The following is a 24,730-nucleotide window of genomic DNA, read 5'->3' as shown; positions in this document are numbered from 1 at the left end:
TACTTGGCAATGCGTTTAAATAGGCACCTCTGATAAGCCTACAAAACCCTGTCCTCAATAACAAGTGTTATCACAGCAACAGCGTCAATAATCATGGGGCCATGGCTTCAAACAGTTTGCTAAGCTGGGTGCATGTAAGATGCTGGACTCCCTAGGAAAATTACCCCAGGAATTCCAAAGCTCTATGGCTGCATTTTTCATGGGGTTTGTGGCTGTGCTGACACACTTGCAGGAATCTCAGCAGTTTTACTTAGGCCAGAGAATGGTGGAATCAGTGGTGCAGTTACTGTGCTCTGTCAGAACCTGTCTGTCAGTCTATAAAATCAGAACAGCCATAATGGAAATGATAATTTTTTTGCAAGAGGCTGGACCAACAGGCAGCTTGCCCATTGAAGCAGTGCCTTTGCTGTATAAACATAGTTTGCACATAGCTTCTATATACTTCTATATTCTTCTAGTAGAATTTACATAATTTCTAGAATTATTTATAGAATTTTTATTAAATTATAGGATGTGGGAGTGGGCAATATCTCAAAAGTTTGTCATCTGTAGCTCTCATTCTGATGTTTCACTAATTTTGTACTCCAGTGAGGGAGAATAAACAACCTCAGTAGCTTCTACCATTACCATTACAGAATCCCAGAATGTTTGAGGTTGGAAGGGACCTCTCTGCAGGTCATCTGGTCCAACCCCCCTGCTCAAGCAGGACTACCTATAGCCAGTCACCCAGGACCATGTCCAGATGTTTTTTGAGTATTGCCCAGGATAGAAAGTCTACAGCACCCCTGGGCAACCTCTGCCAGTGGTTGGTCACCCTCACAGTAAAAAGTGTTTCCTGATGTTCAGAGGGAACCTCCTGTGTTTCAGTCTGTGCCCATTGCCTCTGGTCCTGTCACTGGGCACCACTGAAAAGATCCTGCCTCTGTCTTCTTTGCACCCTCCCTTCAAGTACCTATATACATTGATAAGATACCCCTGAGCCTTCCTCAGGCTGAACAGTCCCAGCTTTCTCAGCCCTTCCTCATAGGAGAGGTGCTCCCATCCCTTCATCATCTTTGTGGCCCTTTGTTGTACTCACTAGTCCATGCCTGTCTCATACGGAGGAGTCCAGAACTGGACATAGTACTCCAAGTGTGGCCTCACTGGTGCTGAGGAGAAGCAATTAGAGAATTATGCAGATGTATCTTTTAAGTCTTTAGCCTTCCCTTTTTTGTCCTTCCTCCAGGTCTCTTTGAACACAACTCTTCAATCTATAACAAGACCCTAGAGACATTTTGTTGTACTTATCAGCTTTATCTTTTTTGGAGAAAAGACCAATTCTTTCAATCTTTCTTCACTGGTTACATTTTCTAAGCAGCTTATGAGTCATCCTTGCCCCCCTTCAAGTTAATTTTTAGTGGGTGTGTAAATCTGTATATAACATCCAAAATTAGAAAGCATATTCTTCCAGAGGCTCCACCAGTGCCAAGTTTATCAAAATAATTACCTCCATGTTTTCTGATTTTCAATTCTGAATACAACCTAGAATTAGTCTTTGTTCTTGCAGCAACACTGCATTTTTGTTTTAATTCCCCAAGCTGTTTCTTCAATATTTGAAAGTAATTCTCCCTTTTGGTTTTGCACCTTTTTTGTGTGGGGTTTTTTTCTCCTAGGAGTACTTTTTGCAATTGATTTTGGAGTATTTCATCATGTTGATTTCTGACCATTGCTTCCATCAGTCAGTGCCTGCCCCCTTCCTCTTGTGTTATCTGCAAAATTTTGTGTGTGTTTGTTATTTGATCACGTGTGTTAATGAAAACAGTGGACCCATCATATATTTGCAATAAATATCTCAAAGTATTTCCCTGTTTGATAACTACTTTTTGAAAATGGATTCTTCTATTTGGATATGTAGTCCCATTCCTCATTACCATGATTTTATCTTCATTACTGTTTTCTTTTTCACTTTGAGACAATGTCAGCTAGAACTGTGTAACGGTTTTATCAAAGGTCAGAATATGCTACGTTTTCTCCTTTCCTTTATCCACTAAGCCAGTTACCCTCGAAAAGATGGAAATTACATTAGTTTGACATGACTTGGTTTTGACAAATCCATGGTGGCTGTTTGTTATCATTTTAATTATCTCCCAGGTGTTTATAAGTGGGTAGCTTAATAATTTGTTTGGTATCTTTGTGGATATCAAAATTAATTCTGTAACTCCCTGGGATCTGTTTGGTTGGTTTATATATATGGTTACATATACACACACATATATATGTATGTGTGTGTGTGTATATATATTTATGTATAGGCAAAATGTTTCCCTTTCTATAGTCATCTGGAGTCATCCTCATCCTCCGTGAGGTCTCAAAGATGATTATTAATAGTTCAGAGATTTTGTTTTATACTTTCAGGAGAATTTAATTATTCTGTTCTGCATGGAACTCAAACAACCATCTCTTTTCTTCTCCTTTCCTGACTGATCTGCCTGAGATAGCTCACGTGAATGAAGAAAATTTCATTTGTTACATAGAAAATACTTTTCTTGAGGCAGGAGTGAAGCTTTGACAGGACTTGGCTCCTTGCACTTGAACGTATTTGTTGATAAATGAGTTAATAAATGTAACCAATTTGTAAAGTTTTGTGGTGTCTAAAGAAACACTCACTGAGGTAGGTAGCTGTACAAGCACAGTCTGCCTTATGTTAGTACCTTGTATGCAGAAAAAAAGATTAAAAAAAAAAAAAAGGTACAGGTATTTAGCATGGGAAAGACACTTCATGCCTGTCAGCAAAGTAAGTCATATTGAAGCAGGCATTGTGGAAAAAGCATGAGACCACCTAAGTAGTCACTTTATTGCGTATGTAACTACAAGTGAATAAGATTATACAGTGACAGCGGCTCTCGCAATCCAGCTGAACCAGAAAAAGGAACCAAACCTGTAGGTCTCAATGCAAGACAGTCTTCCTGCTCAGAGAAGTAGGACCACACACCTATGTGCACATACAGCCCATAGACCATGCCACATTTTTTAGTTCTTGTGTATTGTTTCTACTTCTGAGCCGTGGGTAGATTGAAAAGGAAAGAAAGTCAGATGATCCAAGTCCCTTAATCTCAGAGCCTTACTAAGAAAAGGGTAAGAAATGCAAACTAAATGCACGTGATTCTGTTTAATTAAGTGCACTTCCTATGGTGAAGTTTCCTGTGAGCATAGATTCTTTGGTCATTATAATGTGGGCAGTATGGGCAATAATCTATAGATACCTACATCTCTGTGCTACGACTGAGAAGCAAATACACCAGAAAGGAAAGGGGGAAATTGCTGCACATCTTTAGTCTGCAACTGCTTTTCAGCCTGTGTGGTAGACTTTAGAGCTCTGCATCCTTCTACCAGGGAGGAGGCTTAGCGTGATGATGTTGCTGCAGAGAATCCACCATTTCCTCACTTCTGGTCTACCCCAGTTCCACTTTGAACCTGGTATTCAGGACAAGAGAAATGACTGTGCACAGCAGAATGCTTTTAGCAAAACCGTACCATTCCTGCTGTGTCTGGATTTGGACAAAACTGAGGGGAAAACAAAAGGAATGAATTAGTTTGAAGAATGCTACTAAAGCTTGGAATATGAACTCTGTGCAGTATGAACTGCACAGCAATTGTTGGCTTCAGAATCAACCTTAAATTCTTTGGCAAGTAAGCCACATAAGTGTAATACAAACCACAAATACATTTGTCTTTTACCCAAATAGAGTCTTTATCCTTTCTAATTTGTTGTTGGATGTCATACTTACCCGTTTTGTTTTGGAAATAAATATTCTGACTTTGAAAATGTTGGCTGCCTTGAACGTGCAGCTTGGTTTCTAAAGCAATGAGGCTTCTTTTTTTTTTTTTTTTTCCAAAAAGAAATTTCCAGTTTGTGCCTGTTCTTTGTTATATATTGGACGATCTGAAATGAAGAGGAGACTGAGAGTTCTTCAGCACAATGTGTAGATTCAGTGTATTCCTTAGAAATGAATACAATTTCATGATACTGCTGTGAGTTTGAACAATACTAAATTGCCATCTGAAATCTGTTGAAGTAAAGAAAAAAACCCACACAAGCAACTGAAGAATTTGCACCATAATCATAAGGAATGAGTGACAGAGCTGGAAATTGTACCCGGTGATCCTGGGTTCTGCTCCCTATTGAAAAATGTTTCATATAACAAGATAATAGACAAATAGATTAGGTTCCAAATTAGAATAGGTAGTATAATTCTATTTAAATTTCTGGATAGTATGCTGGGGAAAAAAATCTCTAATCTACGTGCTATATTTTTTCATTGTAGAGTTCCATAGACAATTTGCAAGTGTTTTCTATCTGGACACATTGCATATGAAGAGGAATAAAAGTGGAAGAAAAATTAACTGGGGACCTTTTAGTAGGGAACCATGACTGTTGCAGATGGAGTGATACACTTCACTCGTAAGAGAGAAGCAGCAATATATTTATTGATATAAAACAGTGATTTAACAAAGTTTGATAGTAAATGCAACAGTGGTTTAATGAGATTCAATGGCAACGTACACATGGTTATTTACTGCATAGAGGACAGGGTCAAGCAAAACTGTCATGGAGACCCTCCCATTGGGTCCTGAGGTTCAGAAAGGATTCCCTTTGCTTTCTAAACTTGTTCTCAGAGAGGAGTCTAGGTGCAGCTGGATCCAGTCCTAGTCCCAGACTTGCTCAATGATTTATATCTAAAGGGTTATGTATATGCAATCAATTCTTTATATCACTTATCTAAGATCTCAAAGTTTAGCATGCTATTATTCACTTACTGTGAATCTGTTGTGGCAAGGAGTCTCTCAGCCTTGAGGAGTAACCTTGAGAGGTGTCTCTACTTAAGGGGGGATCCTGATGTGCAGCTTGCTGCCATTCAGGAGAGATCAAAGCACTCTTGGGCTGTTCACTATTTATGGGGTAGGATGATTGACTCATAGCCATATTTGCATACCTACTGTAGATGTTATTTTCTTCCAAAGGTGGGGACATTGCCATAAATTAGCCCTTGGTTATTGTGTTATTATCTGTCTCCCCTGAATCCACTTTGACCAGATGCATCCATTGTGACCACCACTGGTGGTTATTGCTTGAGCAGGGTTAGGGGAGAAGGTCAGGTCCAGGGGGGTTGGGGGTGCAAGCCATCACAATGACCATGGAAAGGAAAAGATAGAATTGAAAATTTAAATCTCAGATGTATGATATTTCTTTCTAATAAGATTTTATTTTTCATCTTTTTGTTCAGAGTCTTTGGACATATTAGCTACCGTTCAGACTGGGAACTCGTGAAGGTGGACTTCAGACCATCCTTCCCCAGGGAGTGCTCAGATGATGACTATGAATCTTGGGAGCTCACAAATCTACAGGTATTCATGGTCTTATGTTAACTGCCGCAACTTTTCCATAGCTTTCAGATTCAGGTAGAACTATGTGCTAGAAAAATGTTTTCAATTAGAATTTGCATGCTACATCCCCCACTTTGTTCTCCTTATGTTGTTGTTTGCTGATTTTACAATAGTTTAAAATGGAGGAGGATTTTTTGTTCTCTTTGGTTGTGAGATTTGTGCCTCGGGGAAGGCGGAAGTAAATCTGGTGGTCTGCCATAATAGGTGGTCCTGCTGGATTGTGAAATATATACCATAAACTAAAGTGTGCAATATTGATTGAAGAAATTTCAACATGCAGTCATACGTTCTGCCAACTCCCTGACCACATACTGTACTTATATATAAATTGCCGTAAGTAAAGCCCATTCCAGAAGTAATTTAGGATCTCAGTGGACCGATCAAGTAATGAGGTCCAGTTGTTTTGGGCAATACCATTTCTGCAGTAATGCATTAAGGCTCTGCTAATCCTGATTCTCTGGCCAAATCCAATTTTGGGATGGTACATTCTCTATCCAATGTATTGATTAAAGAGACCACATTAAATGGAATATGTCATATTTATTCATAATAATTCTGATTATTAAGTTTGTGCTTCTTCCAGTACATTTGTTCTGTTGCTCTCTGCAGGGCTGGGGTTTTTTTTTTTGCATACAGCTCTGCATTATTCCAGCTTTTCAGCTCTCATTTGCTAGTTCTCATGCCTAATTTTATACTTCATGTTTGGGAATGCTGTGTGTTTACTAAGAACGTTATGCAGATCTGAGCCTAAAGAGTAACGGTATTTTGGGATATTGGCATGGCAATGTCTTTCAGGAATTAGAAACTACTAAAATGACTTTGACAGAGTGCTTGCAGCTGCCCAGTTACCAGTTGAGTGTGTTCAGATAGTCTTAATTCTACCTGTGTCCGCATGTTTGTGCTTCTTGTTGACTGCCAACATGAGACAAAATGATTTAGATAGAACTTCAGCAATCTGCATCCACACTGAAGTTTTAAATGGCCAGTTGTAGGGTTTTGCCTAGATTGTGCGCACATGAAACATGGGTTAAATTGCACTTGAAATTTTCATGTATATCTTTGGATTTGTGCCCTGAAATACAGTGTATATTACAACTCTGTACTGGCCCATTAGTTGATGGCAGCGGCTAAGACCTTTGAATGCCTTTACATTTGAGTGTGGAAGAGTTGACACAAGTTTATAGTTTTGGCAGCAAGACAACCTTTCTCACAACAACATAAGGTCACGTCTGTGTAGTGTGGGTTAAAGTGTGCAATAAGTCCGGTGCTTTGATGTTCAGGGTGATCATTGCATCATGGGCCAGCAGAGGAGCTTTCGGAAGAGGAAGATTTCATCGTGGTGCATTAAAGGGAGAAGTTTTACATCAGCCCTCACATCCAAAGTTTGTGAATGTGTGAACTCCGATTTCTTATGGTGAGTCTGTCTGTGGACCTTTTGATTTATTGCTAGTAAATAGTTACTTAGAGTTTGAGCTGGGTTTTACTCCTTTTTTTCTATGTACTATGTGGGGTTCCACATAGCTGTGTATAAGCAAATAGGTAACGTGTAATTTGAGTAACGCAGAATCACGCAGAATGAATCACAGAATGATATGGGGTTGGAAGGGACCTCTGGAGATCATCTAGTCCAACCCCCCTGCCAAAGCAGGTCCACCTAAAGCAGGTTGCACAGGAATGTGTCCAGATGGGTTTGAAAGTCTCCAGAGATGGAGAATCCACCACCTCTCTGGGCAGCCTGTTCCAGTGCTCTGCCACCCTCAAAGTAAAGAAGCTCCTCCTCGTGTTTAGATGGAACTTCTTATGTTCAGGTTTGTGCCCATTACCTCTTGTCCTGTCACTGGGCACCACTGAAAAAAGGCTGGCCCCATCCTCCTGACACCCACCCTTTAAGTATTTATAGGTGTTGATCAGATCTCCCCTCAGTTTTCTCTTCTCCAGGCTAAAAAGACCCAAGTCCCTCAGCCTTTCCTCCTAAGAGAGATGTTCTAGTCCCCTAATCATCTTTGTAGCCCTCTGCTGTACCCTCTCCATCAGTTCCCTGTCCTTCTTGAACTGGGGAACCCAGAACTGGGCACAGTACTCCACGTTCCTTTTGCATTTGCTGTTTTTTAGAAACATTGCCGTCATTTAAGTGTTTGTTTCACCTGACTGAACAAATCCTGTTTTTTTTCTCTATTGGTCGAGACTTGAAAAATGACCATTGGATTGATTTATAATGCAAGCAAACCCTTTCTATTTGCAAATGAAGCAAAAAAATAGAAGCAATGTGTTGGTCTGAGTGCAAAGGAAACCTTTTCAAAATCTAAGCTAGCACAAAAGTACCAATTTTGCAGAACTGACAAATTACAACCAGCTTTTCGCCCAGGTGTATGCAACTCCTGTTGTAATTAGACTTTGAACCGAACTGGCTTCATCAGTTTGTATGTTCAGCTGGTAGAATAATACTAAAAAAAATCTTTTTACTCCTAAAAAAGTAGTCTCATCCACCCCAAATTAAACTGCTGGATTAAGTGGGGATAGTAACGCTCTTGGTGTTGATGTTTTTCAGTGATTATGGGTTTGAGCGCTCTGCACCTCTGGAGTCAGAGTCTAGCAAATGCTTTGCTGACTTCTGGTTTAACCCAGAAGCGCCTCCTGAAGACTGTGTGCTGGGGCAGGCGTACACCAGCAGCACTGGGTAAGTTGATTTTGTGTTCAACTGGCTCAAAGAGGTTTCCAGAGCAGGGGAGAACAGTCCACTCAAGGGCCAGAAAAGTGGTTTCAAGGAAACGTAAATAAGGCAAACTGTAAAAAAATGGGAAATACAGAAATCGTGACTCTGACTTAGAGCATGTGCAAGAGCTTCCTACAGACTAATGAAAGAGGAATGTTACTTTACATGTTCACAACAGTTCAAAAACTAACCCATTTGAGAAGAGGGGGAGCTGTCTTGTTCCCAATATTTTTATTTTGTATATATTTTGTATATATACAAAACTACATTTTGTAACCATCGTTACACTTCTGATAGGAATTTCCATTCAAACGCTTTTTGTTTGGGCTTTTTTTTTTTTTTTTGGCTCATTGCTTGAGTTCAGACCAATTTTCAGTTTGAATCCAATGAATTACTCTGAGGAGCCAGTACCATCTCACAGAACTTCCCAGTCTCTCACTTCCATAGGGGTAAGGAGTTCTGTGGAGAATAGATTCTTTTCCTGACCATATGGGATACTCAGAATCAAAGGAAACCTTTAGTAACTGTAAACAATACCACATAGAATATACACTACAATGTAGTCTGACGTCTGTGCTGAGAATAACTTGCAGCTGGCATCTATTCTGGCTTATCATAACATCATCTCTGTCGGTTGTGGAGATGAGAACCAAATGATGAAATGTCAAATCTGGCAATAGAATCACGGTCTCTTTGTATATTTGCCTTACCAAGGAAAATGATGCCTTTTGGGTTGCGGCTGACAGCTGTAATATACAGAATAGGAATTCAAAAGAGCAAAATCTGACTCCAATTTTAAAGGATGTTTAAAAATAACATACCTGAGTGAAACTGATCTGTAAATAATTACTGTAGTAATACATCCAAGTATTTCATTATTAGTTCTGTAAAAGTGTTAGGCTTTTCACTCCTTTATACTGTTATGTTAAATAAATGCTTTAAGTGTTTTAAGAAATGCATGGATTTGAAAGCAGCAGATAAGTAATTGGTTCTGGGTCAATACAAAAGCTGCTTGATCTAATTTCTTCCTGATCTTTGGGGTTTGAACCAAGACCTCTAGAGCACTGAAGACTGTTGAACTCTAGAAAAGGGTATGGTATAGAGGACAGCAGACCATCTAGCTCCTGGAGGGCTGGTCAGATGTGTTTTTAAATTTGAAAAGGCAAACTGTTCCAATGCATACAAGTGAAATCCTCATCTGCTCCACCCCCTCTTTCTTCAACAGGTTTTACTCTGTAAAGGCAATGTCCGTCATCAAGGTATTTGCATCATGAGTTGGTTTTGATCATCTGCAGTCTTGTCCGTGAACGCAAGAAATATTCATTAGCTACTGTCACACTCACATTCAGTGCCTCTGATGGCATTCTCCTCCTCACCTTCAGTTCATTGTGCTCACTGCTTTCTGTTTTTGCAGGTACAGGAAAGTTGTTTCTAATATGTGTGAAGGTGGTGTAGACCTGCAGCAAAACTTAGCACAGCATATGTGTCCGTTGATTGCTCCCAAGGGACTTCAGATCAGCATCAGAGAAGAAAGCCTGGCTGTTAAGCCTGGGGAAGATGTCACCTTCATTGTCAGACAAGAGCAGGTAGTAATGAACATTGGCTTTATGAAAGTTTCCTCGCTATTGTTATGATTCCTTTCTCTCTTACCTGCTTTGCTGATGAATGAGATTGTTATGCTTAAGACAAAGACGAATGGCTCTCTAAATATTGAAACCTCTGTTTTCAAGTGAATCAGACAATCCACTAAGCTCAGTGAACCACCAAGTTCTGTCCACAGAATGGGATTTGTCTCCTCAGCAGCACGGTCAGTCATGATTCCTAAAAGACATTGGCTTCTTTGAAAATCAAAGGAACTAAATTACCAGAGTCTACTTGGATGGAAAATTTCAACTGCTGTATCAGAGAAGAATAGAAATGCAGAGAATGTTTAATATTCTGATTTAAGTGGTTTTGAGAATCTACTTTTCAGAAAGGAATCAGGCAAAGCTTTGCAGAAATCAGCAAATAGAACAACATAAGAACATTTATTATATAATAGCATGTTGCCAAAGATATGGGGTTCTTTTCTGTTTATTGATAGAGACAATCTCCTAGCACCCTGACCAACATAAGTGAGTAACTTTTGGATTAATTGTTTGCTGTGGTTATCTTGCTTAATGTTATCCTTTTTAGTATTAGGCTCTAACTGTTGCGCTCAGGTTACCAGAGTATTGTACTTCCTGGCTAACCCCTCTGATTTGCAAGAACTTGAAGAAAGTTCACACATTTTGGCAAACCTTTGTGGTATAAATCAGGCACTTGGGACTTATTTCTGTAATGGGATCAAGAAGGTTCTGTGCAGATCACTGGGCTGCTTAGTGCTTCATAGGCTCTGCGTCCCAGTGCTTGCAGTGCCCCAACAGTTGTGCGGCAAGTTATGCTGCCTTCTTTTTTTATAATTTGCTTGGAAATTTTTATTGTAACAATAGAGCATTTAGTTGCCATTTGGACTCTAATGATTTTGATTGGCGTTTTGACTTTTTTTCCTACTATATAGATTCTGAAGCTTTCATGAATCTCTGTGACAATACGTAAAGACATTTAAAACTATTCAAAAATCTTCAGAAGTCAGGGATCTTGAAGGGAATCCCGTGCTGTGTTTTCTGATGAAGGCTTTGCTCAGTACGTCTAACTGGAAGGTAGATTTAGAAGAAATGTAACAGTTTGCTGCCCCCTATGGCTAAGAATAATATTTATTCTCAAGTGTCCTGAGTGTTGTTTAGGATTTAAGCTATACAACAGTCTAATGAGAATTCATAACAATTGCTGAGTTTAAGAAACAACTCCACTAGGATAAACCAAAACATACCACTTTGCTGAACAAAATTAATTTACCAGTTTATGTGAACGCGTGTTACTAAGTACAGAAATGCCAGACATCAGGGAGTAGAGAAAGCAGGCTTCGGGTGTGTTTGGGCAGTTTGCAAGTGACCTTAGAAATATTAATAATTTATAATTGTAAATTTTTTTCCAGATTCTGTTGGCTGAATGTATGAATAAATAATGTCATGACAATCCTCTATTTTGCATGGAAGTGGAAGCCCCAATTCCTTTTAAATTTAGCCGCCTTTTTTATATGTGACTCTCTTGTTATTTGTCCACTGCTCTCTGTCTTTCCTGGTCAGGGAAACAGAAGTGCCTTGGAGTTTTGAAGACAGCACTCTCATCTCTGCACTAGGGAAACTATTAGAATAAAACATTAAGAGAAGCTTGCATCTACTGACTTTCAACACTGGTTTCTGTCTCACCTGGAAAAAAAAATCATGTGTACTTGTTAGCATAAGAAAGAGTGAACAAGAACTGTTTGCAAGCTAATGTTGTCTGAAGAGATTCCACTTACTGGCATGTTGCTGGCAAGAAGACATCTCTTTTGCTTTAAACTTTAATAACATATTATCTCCTCTGCTAAATTCTACCCATCTGTTGTCAAAAGAAAGATGTTATTTGGAAAAAAAATTTCACAGCAAAGAAGCTTTCAAAGTCCTTTATGTGTGTTGAAATACGGTGTTTAGGTATTTGATAACCCTACAGGTTCCTTATTATGGGTATTCTTTTACATTATAAGCAAGGCTCTTTCATCTGATAAAACATGGAAGAAAATCAACCAAACTGCAAAAGAATAAAAGGAGGAAATAATAGTATATTTTCCTTCCCTTTGTAATGCCAGGGTATGTAAATTCTAGGCTTTGTTGCCTCTTTTGATTTTACGTTAGTGCTGCCTTTTGGGAGTAGATTTTGATATAAACATATTTCAGAGAGTGGATTATGGGGAAATGAAGTGACTTTTGAATAATTTGATGGGTGTCGATCCTTCTTTGCTTCAATGGCCATTCAGGTCACCTGACTAGCATGTGGATGTATATGTTCCTTTCCTAGAGACAATGAAGATTTTTAAACCAACACAATGTTTTCACAGTAAGGAGGATTTTCTACCAACCCTGGCCCTGCAACATGTTTTAATTGTGTGACTGTGATGGATGTGTACTGTGGCAAGCAAGCAGGAACATATTGCTGAAGACCAAGGAAGCAGGGCAGCTCGCTAAGGCAGTGCTGACAGTAGCATTGAAAAGGTGTTGCTGCTCACAGCTAAAATGAAGTTTCCTTTGACTCCATCTGCATCACCAGTCCACGTAGCACAGGCCTGACTTCTCTCCTGAGCAGCCACACGGTGACAACATGAGTGATGGGCATATGTTTGTCCTCTCACAGTAGTATCACTCTTGCAGTATTTTAGGCCTGGGTTCAGGAAGACGGTGTCATTTAAGGGAGCACTTAGCAGAAGTGCAATGAATTATAAATTCTGTGAGATGTTTGACATGACAGAATTATTTGGCTGGACTTCTAAACCCTTTTCCGAACTCAGCTCAATGGTCTGCTTCATTACTCATGCATCTAATTTTGCAGTAGAGCACATTAGTTCTAAACATGCTGGTAGCTCTGTATAATGCAGTACAACTCTGTGAGAAGATCCCAGCTTGGACATTGAAGGCCGTATGGTTGACACTCAGAGGGTGTGGTTAGAAGGTGCTGTGAAGAAGGTCTAAACCAATTAATTTTACTTTATAATTGCGTAAGCTAGAAGTTCAGTGGATAAGTGGTCATTTGCTAAAATAACAATATTCAGTTGTTTGCAATCATATAAAAATCAGTCCAGAACTTGGGGCTGCCCTGCACCATTATGTTAATTAATGACCAGCTGCATTAAGACAAGAGTGGTGGTTTCTGTGTCGTACAACTTGGTTAGTGGTCTGGGGTGTCTTGTTTTAAGGTAGAACCTTACTGCGGAAATTTAGTACTATCTCTATTAATGCACACAACATCTGTTGCACTAAAATCTTTGCCATGAATGTAGTGGTTTTACTGCAACTATTGCAATTGAGTCAAAATATCTGGCTGGGGCTGGAAATGCTGTTGTGATTCAGGAAATGGTTATAATCATGTGTCCTGTCTATTTTGGTTTCGCCATTTAAAATATTTTTTATATATTTTCCTTTTAGGGTGATATATTGAATACGAAATACCAGGTAGATCTTGGAGATGGCTTTAAGGCGATATATGTGAACCTTACGATGACTGGAGAACCCATCCGTCACCGCTATGAGAATCCTGGGATTTACCGCGTCTCAGTGAAGGCTGAGAATGTGGCTGGGCATGATGAGGCTGTGGTGTTCGTCCAAGTGAACTGTAAATCAGCTCTTTGGTTTTCTTACTTTTGCTACTGTGTAGAAACCTTATGACAACTATGAAGTAGTAAAGGAAATCGCTAGTCACAATTAGGAAAAATACGTATTTTTTCAATAGCCTGTTGCAGTCTTGCAGTGCTGTGTGTTAATGCAGAGGCTTGTAAACCAAATCTATTAGGAGGTCAGAGTTAGGTTTGTTTGGATTTAGGAGAAGGATGGTGTATTAATCTTTTAAATAGCAAGCATTCCTCGGTTCAAATCTCAGGTTTGATCTGTCTTCCTGAGTCAAGACCCATTGGCAGTCTTAACAGCTAAAATTTAACACTTCAAGTTATATCGTTTTAGGGGCTTCTAGGTGCTGTGTGAAGCAAGTGAACAGACGTGTTGAGAAACGTATGAGCTCTTGTATGTTTTTAAAAAAAGGGTCAAAATCTCAGTGTTTCTAAAAGTCAGGCTACTTTTTAAGCACTGGAATCTAGATTTTAGGTAGTTAATTCTCACAAAGTTTTAAAGTGGTACTTGGGTATAACTTCATGTTGGCAACCAGTATTATTTGACTTAGACTTCTCTCTCTCTCCTTAATTAAGACCTAAAAAACCCATCAAATAGTTTTAAAAGAATAGCATGGCACAGGCAATATCATGCACCATCGCAAGCTTAAGGTACCTCAGTCATCTCATAATTGAAATGAAGAAGGAAACTCATAACTGGAACTGAATTCTCCTCTGCCTTCGAGATTCAAGACAACTATTGCTTTCCCTGTTTTCATATATGTCAAAAATTCAGAAACAAGTAACATCAAAAGAAAAGATACTCATCTTGCATTCTCTGGGTGTCTGTTCCCCTCTGTTGTGAGCAGTGTGTCTTCCATCTCAATCCCAAAGCAGTGAAAATTGCTAGAGCCACATACAAGGCTGTGCGCAGATCCGCATGCTTTATGTCAGCCTGTCTGGTGACTACTGATATTTATGTATTTTGGTAGTCGGAGTCCATGAGTCCCGGGTTTCCAGTTCTGTTTTGATTAGCAGATGGAGCCCAACCCATTAGTGCTAATGGATAATCTCCTATTAAAATCAAATAGAAAGGATCAGAATCAAATTCTCCACCTCAGTTTCATTATCTTTGTTGTGTTTTTTTCCTAAATCATCTGGCAACTCCAGAGAGCTCAGATAAATTATTTAGGGCCTCACTGTTACTTTTTGGAGCTTCTAGGTGCTGAGAAGTAGATTAAGCACAGGAACAGTAGATCTGTACAAGCAACGAACAGCAAAAAGCTCTGTGTAACACCCTATTCTCTGGGGAGAACAACTTCTTACTGTTCAGAGTATGATGAGCAGTAGCAAGCCCCGACAGAAAGCGGAACAACTGGTTTCTCAAAATGTGCTTCTCATGTGGCCTGCATCGGCATAAACAGTAAAAATAAAAGACGTCAGTTGTGTTTTAGGCAGTGGATTTACAAATTGCAGAAGCCAGAGGTGTTTTTCCCAAGTAAAATGACTGGTGTGTTAAGAGGACTTTCCTGCTGAAGTGCAGTGGCAGCAGAGCACTGAAGCAGATGTGGTCCGTTCCTGAGCTTGTCGGTGGATGCTGTTCATGGTCAACAAAAGACTCACAAAAGCATGTTACCCAGCCTGCTTGAATAAATGCTTTCTGTGTGATTTAGTCTGTTTAATTTTGTAAGTAAATTACAAGATTTGAAGAAATTAGCTGGCACTAATTAAACTGCTATTTCTATGCTTTAGAGAAACACTAATAGCTGTTCAGGGACATTTTTCACTGTAGAATATTGTGAGAACAGAAATGTCCATAGAGTCCTGCTTTTACCCTATCTCCAGCTGATGTATTGCTAGGGAATTTTTTCAGGGACAAATGGAAAAGGGAATATTTTTCACTTATGCCAAGTTCTGTTGCCCGGGATCCTTTGTCATGCAGGACAATTACATGAACTTGGGACTCTCATCCAGATTATGCTTTCTGATCTAGATCACACAATCTGCTACTTGTTAATGAACTGTAAGAGAAATTGGAGCAAGTCTGATAGTATAAACATGAGTATACTACATGAGTAGGTAATCCAGAATAAGAATAGCAGAAGAACTAGGCATACATTTTCTTTTTCATGAAACCATCATGTCTATAGTGCGAATAATAAGGGAGTGTTAAAAACTGTGCTGAAATTGTAGCTTCATTAAACAGAAATCATGTAAGTCAACTTCATTCCTATTGTATACACTTAAGGGTGCTATGAAGCTTGTTCAAATGCATTATGGAACTGTGTGACTGAGACAAGCAGAATGACTCACAATAATTATTTTTAGCTCTTTACTGTATAGGAATTTAGAAATAACAGTCACCATTCAAGTTCCAAACAACTTCCTCCCTAAAAATTTTGGAAAAGAAAGTAACCCGCTTCAGGACGAAACTGTATCTCAGAATGATTGGTTTTCACTGGGAAAATGTAAATTTATGGCAAAATCAACACAGTGACACAGATCCCTTCAGACTTCTTTAATTTGCCCCATCAGAAGGAAAATCTGTTTCTAGGAGGAACACATTTTTCCTTAAGGCACTAGCAACAGGAAGAGCATTTTAACTCCATTTCAGTAAAGAAGCTATTGAAGAAACCATTTGTTTTAACACTCAACATGTCTTGAATTCATGTAGGCGGTTAAAGAGTCATCAGAGAAAACACAGAGTGAAAGTAGAGCCTTCTATTTGGATGAAGCAGCACACAGACTGGTTGAAGTATGGTGCAAAAGAAGGAGGGTGTGCTCTTAGAGAATTGCAGTCAGTTTAATCAAAGTGAATTAGAAGTGAACAGGCAATGAATCAGTTAATGAAAGAGAGTAAGAGAAAGGCTTTGGACTTGTATTAATTGAATTTGAACTGAGATGAAAGGCCTTTGAATGAGTTAAAAGATTTCTAAAATGAAACAAAAATGGAGCAAAAATTCATTCTTTGTATTGAATGTATGTCGGACCATACAGCACTTTGGTATCCTGGATGGGTGGTACAGGTGAAGTTAAGAAATAATATATCACATTATACTATTATAAAGCTTTTACCCAACATCCTTCTCTCAATTTAAGTTGGGGAGATATGGATTTGATGGGTGGACTGTTCAGTAGATGAGGAATTGGTTGGGTGGTCACATCCAAAGGGTAGTGGTCAATGGCTCAATGTCCAGGTAGAGATTCGTGACCATCAGGAGTCTGTGTTGGGACCAGTACTGTTCAGTATCTTCATCACTGATACAGACAGTGGGATTGATTCCACCTTCAGCAGGTTTGCCAACAACTGAGTGGTGCAGTTGACACGCCTATCCAGAGGGACCATCTGAAGGGAGCCTACAGGAGAGGCGGGGAGGGACTCTTTGTCAGGAAGTGTAGTGACAGGACAATGGGTAACAGTTTTAAATTGGAAGAGGGGAGATTTAGATTAGATATTAGGAAGAAATTCTTTCCTGTGAGGGTGGTGAGGCACTGGAACAGGTTGCCCAGGGAAGTAGTGGATGCCCCATCCCTGGAAGTGTTCAAGGCCAGGCTGGATGGGGCTTTGAGCAACCTGCTCTAGTGGGAGGTGTCCCTGCTAATGGCAGGGGGGTTGGAACCAGATATCTTTAAGGTCCCTTCCAACTCTAGCCATTTTATGATTCTATGACCCGGACGGTCTTGAGAAGTGAGCCCATGTGAACCTCATGAGGTTCACCAAGGCCAAGTGCAGGGTCCTGCACCTGGGTCGGGCAACCCCTGGTATCAGTACAGGATGAGGCTGAAGGGATTGAGAGCAGCCCTGCCGAGAAGGACTTGGGGGTACTGGTGGATGAAAAACTGGACGTGAGCCGGCAATCTGCACTTGCAACCCAGAAAGGCAACTATATCCTGGGCTCCATCAACAGAAGCATGGCCAGCAGGTCGAGGGAGGTCATTCTGCCCCTTTATTCCACTCTGGTGAGACTCCACCTGGAGTACTGTGTCCAGCTCTGGAGCCCTCAGCACGGGAAAGACATGGACCCTCCCAAGGGTCCAGAGGAGGGCCACAAAAATGATCAGAGGGATGAAACACCTCTCCCGTTAGGACAGGCTCAGAGAGTTGGGGTTGCTCAGCCTGGAGAAGAGAAGGCTCCAGGGAGACCTTATTGCGGCCCTTTCAGTACTTGAAGGAGTCTTATAAGAAAGATGGGGACAGGCTTTTTAGCAAGGCCTGTAGCGATAGGACAAGGGGTAATGGTTTTAAACTGAAAGGGGATAGATTTAGACTAGATATAAAGAAGAATTTTTTTTACGATGAGGTTGTTGAAACACTGGCAAAAGTTGCCCAGCGAGGTGATAGATGCCCCACCCCTGGAAACATTCAAGGTCAGGCTGGACAGGGCTCTGAGCAACCTGATGTAGTTGAAGATGTCCCTGCACATTGCAGGGGAGGTTGGATTAGATGGCCTTTAAAGGTCCCTTCCAGCCCAAACTATTGTATGATTCTATGATTCAGACATTCTGAAAAAGCTATACTTGGAAACCTCCAAAAGATTTTCTTTCAATAAAGTTATTGTACTATGAAGCAAAATACAACATTAAGAAGAAGATAAAATCATTGTAATGATGCAGTTCTTTTATACTACTATTAACGTTTACAGCCATCATAGGCAAAAGTTCAGAAAAAACCAAACTTATTCTAAAGGCATATTTTGGGGTACAAAGATTATCTATTTTGAGTTGCAAATAAATGCTCCCCTGATATACAGATCTATTTTAAAATATGCATTAATGAGATCTTATGTGGTGTGAGCCTAACAGCTTATATTTTAAAATGAAAATGAGTAATCAGCTACATTCTTTTTCAGTTTTCTGCTTTTTCTCTTAGCAGATTGAGATATTTGTTAGGTTTTTATTAATCTTTTACTACATTAAAAAAAAAAAAAAGCTGAGATGCCTTTTCTGCTTTTTAGCTGGGATATTTGCTTATGGTTTCTAAAATTGGATATGCACCCAAAAAAAGTACAACAGAGAGGTGCATTTTGGTGATCCGTCATGTTGCACTAGGATTTTTTTTTGGTGATTATTTTATTTTTTTAAGTTTGAGGGTTTTTGTTAAAATTACATGCTTCCAATGCTTCCAATGAATAGTATTCATCACAGATGTGAAGCAGGAGGGGGAGGGAAAAATTAATTCAGGACCTTGCGGTGTGCAGAGGAGAGGCTTGTGGGGAAAGAGGCATTAATAAACTGATGGATTCTTGTTTACTGATATTTTGGGAACTTTTTTCAGCTCCACTGCAGGCTTTAAATTTAGAAGTGGTTCCAGTTGTTGGGAGAAACCAGGAGGTGAACCTGACAGCCATCATACTGCCTAAGAACCCTAATTTGACAGTCTTCTACTGGTGGATAGGAAACAATCTGCAGGTACATACATGGTTTTGACTGAGATTATTTTCAACCACTTTTGACACCTTTTACTTTAACAGAAATACTGCCATGTTTTATGACTTCTTTTAGACCATCTTTCATACCAAATAGCCAGTTATATCTGGTGGCAAGGAGTATGTAACTTCCCTTGTTTTATCACATGCATTTAAGGTGTTAATTTCACTTTATTGCTTATGTGGAAATTTCTCTTCTAGGATTGGTTTGAATTTCTAAAGTATTTTCTTGGGGCGAGAGGGATGGGTGGGGAGGGAGATGACAAAAATTTATTCTATTTCATTACCTGTGGGAAAGAAACTTGTGGAGGGGGGTGTATTTAGGATCATAGCATTGGTGAAGGATGGAACTTGGATTTATGCGCTTCCATGTTGATAATGTGAGTACTGTAAATTGAAATGCTGTACAGAAATATATATATTAATTGTATAGATAAATATTTTCTGGGTGTCTAAAGTAAACTGGCATATCGACAATAACTGGGATATCTAAAAGGATATCAAAATAGTGAAAGCACTCAAAAAATCTAGCGATAATTCACTTGGGGATAGAAAGTTTAGATAAACATATCCTAAAGCAATAAATATCCAAGTATTTCTATTGGGAGTATTTCATATCTAGCTGGGTTAATTTCTTTTAATTCTTTCAATAACAGATAAGTAAAATATTTTCTTTGTGAGGGAGACTAAGTATGACAGAGGAATGCTTCAGATAAGCACAATGAACTTTCTTCTTGTAAATGTGCTGTCTACCATAATCCCAGCCTGTATCTTGTCACTATTGTTGACTTTGCTATTGCTAGAACAGGCACCGCGGATCGATGTAGTCTTGTGAAGGGTTTTGTAGCTCATACAGATATGGTCAGGGAACAGAATATCTCGGTTCTGCCTTGGAAGTTATGGTGGACTGGTGCACTTCCATGGGTCATGCTCTAAGTTGACAGAATTAATCCTTTTGACCTTGACTATACCCCACATTTTTTTGAGGTGTATGGCTTGTTATGTATGATCTTGTAGAGATTTGTGAGCCTGACTCAAAATCTGTTTATTTCAGTGGGATCTGAATGAAAACCTAATTACCAATTATTCCAAAAGAAATGTTTACCCCATCTGACAGCTATTCTGTTTATAAATGTTCCATTTAGGGAAAGAAATATTCTGTATTGAAAATAGTAATTGAGAAATTTGATAAAATATTGATTAATTGAATAATTGATGTGAAACCTTTTCTGCTATTTATTTTTGTTAGTAACAATCTCTTCAGACACTGCTTTTGTGGTTCTTGCTGAAATTCTATTTTCAACCTGTCTTTGTTTTTAAAGCCATTCCTTACATTGGAGAGTTTTCTGGTGACAAGGTTTGCTGAGACAGGAGACGTCAGAGTTACGGTGCAGGCTTCCTGTGGGAGCTCCATGCTTCAGGACTCAAAAGTTGTGCAAGTTTTTGGTGAGACCTTGCTCTTGTTATTTTTTTGTTTTGTTTATTTCATGTGTACTTGTTTCTTTTACCTCTTAAACCACCCCTGACACAACTGAACCTGTTGAAAAATTATGTATAACACCGCATTTAATTCTCAAAATTAGAGGGATGAACTGTCACTAGGTAACTCCATGAAGTTGAACAGTGCCATTGCATGAAAGGATTTAATCTAAAACATTTTCTTTCCTTTGCTTATTTAAAATGTTACTGTAGTTCCCAAGCTCTAAGTAGCAATAGTATGACTAGAGAGTTTCTTAGAATTTCTAAGTAAAGTGGTTTAAATACCTCTGGAAAAAAAAGAAAATTTAGTTGTGTATATACTCTCAGCATTAAAAGCAATGTGAAATAATTGCCTTTTATCGCAATATATCACTCTTTGATGATATATCAACCCTTTGATGTTTATCTGAGAGTTTGGATCAAGTATAGCTCCACTGTAATTATTGAAAAACTCTTCAGATCTTGTTTCTCATTGTACCTTGGTGTGTTTTGTTGTGTCTTATAATGTGATGACAAGGCATAATATACTGTGAAAAACGTAGTGCTGACGAATTATTTACATTTGTATTTGTGCTGTCACATGTGGGAATAGTGATAAGTGAAAAAGCTTCTCTTTAATGCAGAGCTAAAAGCCTTCAGAAATACACAACATGATACATCTCTATTGTCTGAAGAAGATTCTGTTATTTTTGCTTTTAGTATACTTACGAATTTAAAATAGTGGTAAAAACTACACTCATGCTAAATGCAGCTTTTATGAACCTTTTCCTTTCCTAAGATGAATGGATTTAATGTTTATGATACCACTTATAAGTGCATCCACTTTTTTAGAAATCTTTAGACATATAACCTGTCTTGGTGGGACTAAATCAATGACTGGTTTTCAAACGCTGCTTCTGCTCTTTGTGTTGTCCAATCCTGATACTAAGAGCAAAAAAACGTACTGGTCATTGGGGAAATAAAGAAACCTCTGGTAAAGAAAACCACATTAAAATTCTGTCAGAAGCATTGGAGAGGCCAGGTTTGACTCATGCATTCCAGACGATCTCTCTCTCTGCTTTGGATTAACCCCAGGTGTTCATCCAAGAAGCCTATATGGAGAAAGGAAAGATTTTAGAGACTGTTTACTGAGGAACAGCCCATTTCTGCTATTTCAGATGTTTTGGGCCATATCCAGAGAAATGTGGGCGTACCTTGTTTTTATTTTTTTGATGAGGGCAGTAGTTAGCCTTTGATATATAATTTCTGTTCTTATTTTCATAACTAGTTAATCGAATACATAAAATATTCATTTTACATGAAAAACAGGAACATGTAATGGGAAAAAACCACATGTTTATGATTCAGTGAGAATAAAATCCATTGGCACATTCCCATTACAAATAAAAGAAACCAACCACGTCTGCGTGGTGTATTATCCTAAGGAAAAATTATTGGGAAGGTTATGACCCTGGAGGATGTATGTAAAACTGCTTTGTTTATTTTTTTCTTCCTGCTTTTTTATCTTTAGGCACAAATTTGATGTTGTTGATGAAAATACAGAAAGAAATTGAGTGCCTGACAAGAGTGTACTCCTGCTCCGTGCAAGAGTATGCAACGCGGAGCAGTGGGGTTCCTAGATACTGCAGCGCTGCACCGCAAATAATGCCACATATGTATTTTCAGCTTTTATTTCTGCAAAACTGTTTTTGCAACTTGGTTTGTTACTTGTTCAAAAATGTTTTGTTTTGGTTTTTTTCTTCCTAGATCATTTTCATGTTCTTCCTCTGAAGTTCACTAAGCACCTGGATATATACAACCCCGACATACCAGAGTGGAGGGAAGACATAGGGCGTGTAGTAACGCGACTTCTTGCAAAGGTGCTCTTTCAGATTGCTCATAAAATGTTCCCTCACCAGTCGTAAAGCTTGAAGGTTAAGTTAATGCCTTCTCATTTAGAAAAAAAGGAGGCAGTGCAAAATAATAAAGTGAACCTCATGAGCCACATTTTAAACAAGTTTGAGCCTAGTGTGGCTTTTACATGCAGGCTGTAGATGACGATATTGTAACATAGAAAGTTCAGGTCTAACACAGCCTCATTGGCATTTAATGCTAAATATTGCTCTCTGGGATTAGGGATAAATGTATTGGCAAATACCGCTTACTCCAAAACAGGAAGAATAGCTTAAATGTGATATATTTAGAAATTAAGCAGAGGATGCTGTGTAATATAAAAAACCAGAGGCTTTGTGTAAAAGCAAAACAGAAAGAAAAAATTTACAATATCAGTTGTGTAACTTTGAAAATTATATATAATATCTAGGCAAACGGTTCATACAGCTGTTTTTTAAGATCATATTCGCAGAAGTGTCGATTGGGAGCAGTTGAATCCTGTAGGTTAAATCAAGTACAAAGCCATGCAGCAGTTCTCTGAGTTAAGTGAAAGCACCCCGTAAAAACTGTGAGCTCTAGAGCTGTGCTCTTCAGGTACACACGTTGCCAGCAACTGAGTGTGCACACACTGACTTTTTCTGAGGAAAATAGCGCTGAGGTGCAGGCTGATAATGTTTTGAAAATACTTGTGTTTGAAATCACTTGACTTTTTGTGGATTTACAGTAGTGCAAATCAGCTTCTGGAATTTTGACTTTATAGTTTTTCCTGCCTTTGTTTTTTGTGGTTTGTTTTTTTTTTTTTTTTTTAAACTTCATATAAAATATCAAATTAAAGTAAATTCCCAGTTTTCTCAACTTAAACCCATTCTATAACCAGTGTCACTCAAATATTTTACCTCCTTATAAAATAGCCTTTTCATTTTTATAATTACTAAATTATTTGAAAAAAAAAAAAAAAAAGTATGATTTAATGGAATTTCAGAATCTGTTGGAGAAAGGCTACAGAAAGTGCCCAACATGTTGTCATTAGAATTGTGTGGCTATATTATACAGCACATGGAATAATTTGAGACTAAAAGCAAAATTTTCATGAACTATTTTGAAAAGAGAAGCACTTGATTTTTAGTGGGGGATGTAGATATTAGTAATAAGTTCAGGAACTGAACATAGGTGCTCTTATTCTCACCCTGGAATACTTCTCTCTGTCCATTAAACACAGATGGAAAAGTAGTCTTTCCAAGCTAAAGTTAGCGGTAAAGAATATGCCCTTCTAATGCTGTAAAGAATATGCCGCTTCTACCAAGTGTCTGAATGGCCCACAAAGGATCCTAAATCACTTAGGTTTGGGTTTTTTTATGTTACTCTAGAAATGCACAGTGATTGCAGGGTTTTGCTAAAACTGCACACCACTTCATTTTGCTTCTTTCCATGATGCCACTAAATCTCTTTAATGTGATAACAATGCTTAGCTCTTCCAGTCTTCAAAGAGTAGCTCACATTTCAGTTAATTTATGTTTGGCTTTGTTCACTTTTTAGCTTCTGGTGGAATCGTCTCTAAATATTAAGGATCTGAACACTAAAGACTAAAAGACACATGTGGAGTTACTTATGTATTTTCTATAAAATATAAAGCATACTGTCCTATAATGTGGTGTATTCCTTTGTCTTCACAGGAAACCAATATACCCAAAGAAACACTCATGACAGTCGTGAAACCTGGTGTGCCCACAACTGCTGACTTGCACGTGCTACTACCAGCAAACCAACCAAAAAGGAAGAGAAGTGTAACTAGCGATAAGGTAACCAGAGGAATGTATGTCTTGTTAGGACAGTCTTCGTCCTGTTTTGCAATCAGTGGCTCTACACTTCATGTGAAATTAAAAGGTGCTACCTAACTATGTAAAGATCTCACTTCCACCTGACAAGAGACATGTAAAAGCTGGCAACAGCTGTGACTGCTGTGTTTGACAGTGTATAGACCAACATAATCTAGTGCTTACTGGTATTAGTGTATTTCTCAAGAATAACTAATATTGATATATTGATATGTTTTTTAAATAGAAATAACAGTGATAACATGTCAGTCTGTGAACATTCGGTAGAGAAAAATTGTATTTAGGACACTGATACTTCTAAAGAGGGACAAACCATCTCTCCACTGTCTTCAGAAGCAAATTAGATTTCAGTTCAAGCAGAAAAAGAACCTTAATAGTTGACCTGTAATGCAAAGAGCATCAAGCAGGTAGTTTCTGCTTTTATGAGCAAATGTCCTTTTCTGCTGGCAAGAAACAATTATAATGAACACAGGAGTGAAAATCAGACATCACTTTCTCCCTACTTATTTCCAAAACATATTTCTTCCATAATAAAAGATTTATTCCAGTTGAAAATCCAAAGATTGGCACTTACAATTTATGATATTCGTCCTTGTACTGTGATAGAGAAGGAACAGATCCCAACACTGTGCCTGTATCTTGCAGTACAAGTCCTGCCAATTACAAAGAACCCCAATGTAAGGTATTGTTAATTTTACAGCTTTTTGGGACAAGGTCCTATTATCCAAAGAGCTGGAGAAGTAATTAAGATGAAGATCTTAACACA

General features: G+C 38.7%; 1 protein-coding gene across 1 annotated transcript in view; it reads left to right on the top strand.

Annotated features, from left to right (window-relative positions):
- Positions 1-24,730, top strand: part of SORCS2 (sortilin related VPS10 domain containing receptor 2) — a 561,128-nt gene that overhangs the window by 518,562 nt on the left and 17,836 nt on the right. The window contains exons 15-23 of the mRNA XM_074147142.1: positions 5,265-5,385; positions 6,705-6,838; positions 7,973-8,101; positions 9,552-9,723; positions 13,177-13,363; positions 18,628-18,761; positions 20,101-20,224; positions 22,004-22,116; positions 23,803-23,928. Coding sequence (XP_074003243.1) covers positions 5,265-5,385; positions 6,705-6,838; positions 7,973-8,101; positions 9,552-9,723; positions 13,177-13,363; positions 18,628-18,761; positions 20,101-20,224; positions 22,004-22,116; positions 23,803-23,928 — 1,240 coding nt within the window. The remainder of the gene's footprint in view (positions 1-5,264; positions 5,386-6,704; positions 6,839-7,972; positions 8,102-9,551; positions 9,724-13,176; positions 13,364-18,627; positions 18,762-20,100; positions 20,225-22,003; positions 22,117-23,802; positions 23,929-24,730) is intronic.

This window comes from Numenius arquata, chromosome 5 (genome assembly GCF_964106895.1).
Source record: "Numenius arquata chromosome 5, bNumArq3.hap1.1, whole genome shotgun sequence".
NCBI lineage: Eukaryota > Metazoa > Chordata > Aves > Charadriiformes > Scolopacidae > Numenius > Numenius arquata.
Note: the sequence above shows the minus strand (reverse complement) of the source record. Positions and strands in the feature narration are given on the sequence as shown.